Source organism: Mus caroli, chromosome 13 (genome assembly GCF_900094665.2).
Source record: "Mus caroli chromosome 13, CAROLI_EIJ_v1.1, whole genome shotgun sequence".
Taxonomy (NCBI): Eukaryota; Metazoa; Chordata; class Mammalia; order Rodentia; family Muridae; genus Mus; species Mus caroli.
Genome location: NC_034582.1, coordinates 9065508 through 9073201, shown reverse-complemented (window position 1 = coordinate 9073201; position 7694 = coordinate 9065508). Strand labels below are relative to the sequence as shown.

Here is a 7694-nt window from a genome sequence, read left to right as displayed (position 1 = left end):
GGTTCGCGGTAGACTTTGGCCAGCTGAGTCGATTCTGGAAGCAGATTTATTGGTAAGCTGTCCTTAGCCAGATTTTTCTACCTTTTGTACCTATCTTCCTTTCCAGCCACTTTGGATAGTTCTGGTCCAGCCCAGGGAAAGACAGAGAGACAAAATACCAGCCCGAGGGTAGCCACAGCATAGAGGACACAAAAAAACCAGGTCTTCCATGTTGCTTAATTTGTTCCTGTTTCTTTGAGTTCTTGGGATTTGTTTGTTTTCAGGACAGGGTTCTCTGAAGAGCCCTGGCTGTCCTGCAACCCACTCTGTAGACCAGGCTGGCCTCGAACTCAGAAATCCGCCTGCCTCTGCCTCCCAAGTGCTGGGATTAAAAGTGGGCACCACCACTGCTGGGCCCAATGCTTCTTTGTTTCCAGCTTTAGTCCACCAAATTTTGTTCTAACTTTCATTTTATCTGATACCTTCTTGCTTTGTGATTCCTGGCACATAGGCTGGGCCAGACCAAGCCATGTCATGTGGAGCTTGCCTAACAACCTTTGAAAACCTCTAAGAATGGTGGATGGAGCTTCCTTTGTCTTATAGATTTAAAGACTCTCCTTGGAAGCCATCACCATGTGGCAGATGGTTATGATGCTCTAACTCTCCCATCTCTCTCCATCAGGACCCCAGTTATGCTATTCACATCAGTTATCTTTCCACTCTCTCACCCCCTCAGATGGAACTCCTCATTGTGATCCCCTATGGCCATTCTCTTAAGACTCCCCTAACACAGTTCCTGTGAGGGGTAGTGTTATCTCAGCTTCTTTTTCTAAAAGGTCTTTTGTCTATTGTCCAGCAGGGACTCCCTGGAGGAACCAGGTCAGTGGGGGCCTTTGGAGGTGATATCTCATCCGTAGTTCCTTCCTGTCCCTCCCTCTGCTTCACACCTGTGGTGAGGTGAAGAATCCTCTCCACCACACGATGCTGCCACCGCCTACTTAAGTGCTTAGGGCTTGGCACAAGGACCATTACCTCTGTAATGGTCAGAATAGAACCTTGCAGCTTCAAGTTGCTCTTGAGGGTATTTCTGACACAGCTACACAAAAAGGAACTAATATGGCCATGTCCAGCAGCACAAAAATCTAGACACTGGGGATACAAGATGAAGAGAATATTGGGGGCTGTGACAAATGCCACAACCAAAAGCAATTTGGGCAATGGAGGATTTATTTTATCATACACTTCCAGGTCACAGTCCATCACTGAGGGAAGTCAGAGCAGGAATTCAAGGAAGGGCTTGGATCAGAAAGGATAGAGGAACACTGCCTGCTGGCTGCTGGCTCAGTCTGGATTGCTTCCAGGCTCCTTCAGCTAGTTTTCTTATACAGCCTAGAGCCATCTCTTTCAGGAGTATGCCACCTATAGTGATGTACAGGCTCAGAGGATAATGCCACAGGCCATTCTGATCTGAGAGTTCCCTCCTCCCAGGTAATTCCAGGTTGTGTCAAATTCACAGTAGAAACTAACTAATGCAGGAGTCAAAAGGGATTCTTCTAACTTGGAGGATTCTGGGACAGTTCCCTGGAATACATTCTGGTTCTCTCAGCCTTCTCATGACAGTGGGTTGAAGAAACATTAGCTCTTCTGGGCTGTGGTGGCTATGATGACTATGAAGGCTATGGTGATGGTAATGGCTGAAATGACAGTATTGACTATGATGGCGGTGATGACTATGGTGAGTGAGGACTGTGATAGCTGTGCTGCTGTTGTTGATGGCCGTGATGACAGTCGTTGCTATGGCGACCATGTTTGCTCTGATGATAGTGATGACCAAAGGATGTGCTTATGTGATGAGTGAAAGGATGGCATACGGCCATGGGAATGGGATCTCCCACTTGTAGCATATGCAAAGGCAAACACTCACAAGCTAGGGCCCTCCTGAAGATTTGCCCTGACGAGGACCTGATAGAGAAAGGGAGCACTGGGGATAGAGTGCTCCAGGTTAGAGGACTTCATTGTAGTTAACAGATTTTGGGTTCCACTCACAGCACTGAGAATAAAATTAAAAGGAAATGGAGATTATACTATGTGTCTCAAAGCGAGAGGTCACCAACACCATCCCAGCCTTAGGAGCTGCTGTATAACAAGGACCCCAACTTCTGCTTTGTTTTCAGCTTGCCTCATCATAGCTGTATTTCTGTTTGAAGTAATCATACATTTCCATTTGTTTTCCTCTACTGTTTTTTACAGGACCAATTAGTGATAGGCATTGTAATACTTAATAAAAGTAACCACCTGTATTAGCTACTTTTCTAGTTGCTGTGGAAAAATACCCAATATTTAGGAGACAACTTAAGGATGGGCTGGCTTTGGAACACAGTTTGAGAATACAGCCTTTCATGGTGAGAAGGCATGGCAGAAGGAGAAGGAACCATTTATTTGGTCATCCATAATATCAGAAGTGTGACTTTCAGAACTGTACAGCACCATATAGAATGAGTAATACCTCCAACCTCTTCTGTAGCTAGTTTACTAAGGTAATAGCATTCTCCTAATGAGTAGGGTCAGATGCAGGCACATAATGTCTGGGCCAACTCCAAAACACGATGAGTCAAATCCTCTTCAGTCCTCTGAGCTTTCTGATGCCTGCATGGGCTGTGGACTCAGTAGTCGGAGAGCAAGCAGCCACCTTGGATCAAGAGGTATGAGACCTTACAGGACAGTATATTCTTGCACAATATAGGACACATTTTAAAGGTTGGTTTCTAAGGGCAAATTATATTTCTCCATATAAGAAAATAGAGACTTTTTTTTTTCAATGTGCCAGTGGAACCAATGGTAAACAAGACAACGTTTCTATCCCAAGGAAACCTACACAGATATTAAGATGACTGACAATTAGACTGGGATATTTCAGAAAGACACAGAGTATTTAGCCTAAGGGGGCAGCTCGTGGTAGAAGTCATGGTCTATTAAGTGCATTGGTGCCCTAGGAGGTAGAGGCAGGATGATCTTAAGTTCAAAGCCCAGTGAGATCCAGGATAGCCTGAGCTACAAATTGAGACCCTATCTTGAAAACAAAGTTTCTGAAGAAAAGGACCCAACCATATACAGATAGGTGAAAGGATTGGCCCTGAGGCTGGGGAAGGCATGGAAGAGTTGTCTTGCTCAGGGGTCTTAGCAGTGGTTGGCACTGTCCATCCTTCCTTAGGAGTCCATGGTGGGGATATTGATCCTGAGAGGATGCAGATGCAGCGAAGGGAAACCAAGCTTGAGAAAAATAGGCGGGTAGGATATTTAGAGAGATGCAGTTGTTTTGTGCAGAAACCACTGAAGTGGATCAAGTCAGAAGAAGGCAGATCAACTTGGTACCTAACCAGGAAAGATTAGATTTTGATAAGAAACTCCAACTCCAAAGCACGTTGGCTTTGTTTAGTTGGGAGTGTGTAAATTGCAATTTTGAGGAAAAGCCAGCTTCGCGTTAGGCCTGGCTTCTTAAGCTAAAAGAACATGCAATTAGACACAAAATTGAATATTAATTAAAAATGAGAAAGGAAATCAGAAGAGAAGGAGCTGTGCCTTTGGGAAAGCCCACACACAGGCAGTCTGATTTCTTGAGAGCTCAGTATTGTTTAATAAAACAAAAATCCCAGCCACTGGATTTTACCAAATGAAGACACAGGAGCCAGACTCTGGTGAAAGCTCAGGGAGGCAGAGAAAGCACCCAGCTGACCTTTCTACGCCACCGGAAATCACAGACGGGAAAAGCTTTTTCTCCTTTTCCACGCTGTAAATACCCTTTAACTCAAAGACCTCCCTTTCTGTTTACTTAGGTTCACTCTCTGTCAGCGGGCTGCTTGCTCTGCCTCTTGACCTAGGGTTGACTTTATTTAGCTCTTGGATTAAAGGTGTGTGCTAGGGCTGAGCCACACCACAACAATGTGATCAAATAAAGATAGTGTAGCTCAGGGTTGGGGATAAACTGAGTCAGTTTTATCTGAGACCAGAGAACCTCTGGGCAGCAGCAGATGAGAGAATGGGGGTACAAGAAGAAAAGGGGTGGATCGGCTGGCACTAGTCTCACTAGTTCTTAAGTGCTCCTCTGCTCTGAGGACAAGGGCTCAGCCCCACTATGGCGGGCAGTTAGGTGTTCTGGGAGAACTCTGTGCAGCTTGCTCTGAGAGCAGTAGCTGCCAACACAGGCCGGCAAGAAACTCTAGCCCTTTGGTCATTTGCATTAGAATTCAGCAGCGCCGCAGAAGCTGGCCAGCTCGTGCTTACATATTAATTTTTTTTTTTAATACGGGTGAGCGTGTGGGTGCATGGGAGAAGGAACTTGCAAAGTGGTTTGGTTTTTAAATAAAAGAGTGAACTGTAAAACCAGGCATCAGCAGAAAGCGCTAGGGCAAGAGCGCAGACACGCCCCCAAGCCACACCCCCAGCGAAATGCCAGTCTCAAGACTCCCACGTCTGGAGCGCGCAGGCTTGTGGGGTCAGGGGCGCGTAGTTTGTGTGTGAGAAAGGGGATACTCAGGTCAGAGGCACAATCTCCTCCGTTATCAGACGGCGTGAGATGTCAAAGAGATGCACTGATCAGGGGTGTGTGCTTTGAGGGGGTGCACAGTGCATACACAGTGCGGATACTCCCCAGCACCATCGATATGATCTTGGGGGTGGGGTGGGGTGGAATGCACGGATCCCAGACACGGATACTCACCAGTCCCATCCCCAGCTGCGGGATAATGGGGTGCACACGGGTCAGGGGCACAGATGTTTTCCCAGCCGCAGCCGTGAGGTCCTGAAAGGCCCATGCACACAGGTTAGGATCGCGCACTGCACCGGCGCGCGGATCACCCTAGACTTGGCCGTGGGTCCCCACAGCCACAGGATTCTTGGCATTGGAGCCCGGACCAGGCTTTAGCTCTAAGGCCGCTGTCCCCAGGGCGCGCGCACCAGGGGCGCGCAAGGCCGGGATGGGCGGGTCGGGTGCGGACGCGCGCTCCCGGGGGCGCGGCGCTGCCAATCGCAGACAAAGGCCGCCCAGCAGATCATGTGGTGCGGCGGGAGGAAGTGCGGCTTGTTTTCCCGGCTAGGCTCTGGAGCGGCGGGCGCGGCGCGATGCGCGGGTACCCGGGAGCGAACGGCTGCGAGCCCCGATGAAGCTCGAGCGGCCCCAGCCTGATGGAGGCGCCTCCGTGGGAGCCGGTGCGCAATGACTCCCTGCCTCCCACGCTGAGCCCCGCGGTGCCGCCCTACGTGAAGCTCGGCCTCACTTCGGTCTACACCGCCTTCTACGCGCTCCTCTTCGTGTTCATCTATGCGCAGCTCTGGCTGGTGCTGCGCTACCGTCACAAGCGGCTCAGCTACCAGAGCGTCTTCCTCTTCCTTTGCCTCTTCTGGGCCTCGCTGCGTACCGTGCTCTTCTCCTTTTACTTCCGAGACTTCGTGGCAGCCAACTCGTTCAGCCCCTTCGTCTTCTGGCTGCTCTACTGCTTCCCCGTGTGTCTACAGTTCTTCACCCTCACGCTCATGAACTTGTACTTCACGCAGGTGAGAGACGCTCACCTGCCCGGGTCGCCCACCATCCTCCGGGAGGGGGCAGGTCTCCTCGGCCGCAGGTGGAGAGGGTCTGGGCGAGGAGCAGGTTCTAGGGTCCTGAGACCATCCCATCTGCAGGCCCTACTCTCAGGCGACCCCCAGTTGTTCCCAAACGTAAGGAGGACCCACCGGATGCGGGGAGTCTTCTGCGCACATCACATTCGGTGCTGATGCAAGGGGTGTCTGAATTCTACTTTTCCCCTGTCTCCCTTGCTCATCTCAAGACACCTACCCATTATCCTGGAAGGCCATCTGCGTGTTGGCTCCACTTTGGGGCCAGGCACAGCCTGTTGGAAGTAATGATGAGACAGGCTTGATTTTGATGAGATGTTTTGAACCTTCGGGATTAGGATCCCTACTGTACTGTGAATTAGTAACTCATTCCACAGGATTGCTTCACTAGGGCAGTCTGGTGGCACACCCAACTCCTCAGTTGCAGGAGGTTTTTGGCTTGCTGTCTGAGCTCATCGGAGAAGCCCCAAGAAATAAGCCATAAAATTGAACCTGGACTCTTACAGGACCAGCAGCTTCGTTTTATGAGACCCGTAGTTAATGAGCTAAAGGGTTGCACGAGGGCTCTTGTGGCTGTGTCTCAATGAAAGTACAGTGATTGCAGGAGGCTGAGTAAAGCATTTAGCCAAGGCTTAATGATACTGATGTTGCCCTTACCGACTACTCCGGTTCCCATTAGCTTCCCAGGCACTAAATTGTCCGTTTTCAGTAGTACTCTGCCCAAGGGGCGAGCTCCTGTTGTGTCACCTGTTGGGGTGATTGACTTGTCTTCTTGGCAGAGGCCCCGTGCAAGCAGGCATTCCGTGCCTTTGAACGGTATCTCTATTTTTCAAAAGAAAATGTTATTTGAGGAAAAGATAATGGTCCTTGGTTGGAGTGCAGGTCAGTGGTGCCATGAATAATGGGCCAGACTAGCTAGTGTCACAAATGTTCTTGTATGGTGGAAACTGATGATTGAAAATTTGGAAGAAATATTTTTGGCTAACAAATACCAGGTGTGTTGGTACACACGTGAAATCCTAGGACTTGATGAGTGGCAGCAGGAAGAACAGGGGTTCTAGGCCAGCCTCAGCTACACTGCAAATGTAGGGCTAGCCTGGGGTATATGAGAGTCTGTAGGGCAGTCTAAAAGAGGGAGGGGGAAAGGTATCAGACACATTGGGTGTGGTGCTTCTCATACCTGTAATCTTAGAACTTGGGTGGCTGAGCCAGGAAGATTGCTCTGAGTTCCAGGGTAGCCTGAGCTACAGCAGGAGACCCTGAATCCCTCCCCCAGTCACATGTAATATTTAGTGGAGTGGGCATATACATATATTAATATTTAATGATACTATATGTATTCAGTCTCTGCTTGGAGACTTCTTAGTGGCCCTGTGGGTCAGCATATTTTCCAGCTCAGGGGTAATGGGCATGGCCTGTCAGAGTGCTGCTGTTGAACTCCAGGCTGTTGGGCTTTGTGATGCATAGGTTTTGTAATTGGGTGAAAATAAGGTGGTTCCTGCAAGATGCACATGTCAGGTAAGGTGGTGTCACCTGGAAAACTGACTCAGGAGGAGATCTTATCTCTTGTCCCTTTTGAGTACAATGCCCTGGCTCTCTGGCAGTCACATGCCAAGCCTGCTCTTAGAGTCGGATTAGGGGCCGGCCGGCCGGCCAGTGCATTTTCTGCACCATCTGCTGGTTGCTGGGTAAATGCTGAGCAAGGGGAAAAGTGACCAGGCAGACAGAGCCACTGGTCAGGAGGCCCCCGGTCACTATCCTTGTTTCCTTTATGCCCCCTCACCCCCACCCTTTGGGCATTTTGTCTGAGGACTCAGAGCTGGCAGAAGGTGGCACCACAGTGAGGGCATTCCTAACTTCCTGACGAGAGTTCTGGCCCTTCTGAGACTTTGAAAGTTGGCTCTTGGACTCCAGTCTGCTGGGCTGAAATGTGGGTTTCCAAGGATCATCTCACACCACGTAAACCCACAAGTGTGGGGGAGGGACGTGACTACCAATTAAGAAGTGTGTAGCCGGGTGTGGTGGCGCACGCCTTTAATCCCAGCACTCGGGAGGCAGAGGCAGGTGGATTTCTGAGTTCGAGGCCAGCCTGGTCTACAGAGTGA

At 49.7% G+C, this 7694-nt stretch overlaps 1 protein-coding gene and 1 long non-coding RNA gene across 3 annotated transcripts in view; one reads left to right on the top strand and one right to left on the bottom strand.

Moving 5' to 3' along the window:
• Positions 1 to 2223: 2223 nt before the first annotated feature.
• Positions 2224 to 5851, bottom strand: LOC115029091. Its single transcript, XR_003834666.1, has 3 exons — positions 5810 to 5851; positions 4697 to 4777; positions 2224 to 2668 (listed from the first exon to the last, which is right to left on the bottom strand). It is a non-coding gene; the product is annotated as an uncharacterized LOC115029091 (long non-coding RNA).
• The window catches only part of Gpr137b (G protein-coupled receptor 137B), a 35919-nt gene continuing 33254 nt past the window's right edge, over positions 5030 to 7694 (top strand). For both annotated transcript variants that reach the window (XM_021180413.1, XM_021180412.1), the window contains exon 1: positions 5030 to 5529. In XM_021180413.1, coding sequence (XP_021036072.1) covers positions 5161 to 5529 — 369 coding nt within the window. In that variant the 5' untranslated portion in view covers positions 5030 to 5160. The remainder of the gene's footprint in view (positions 5530 to 7694) is intronic.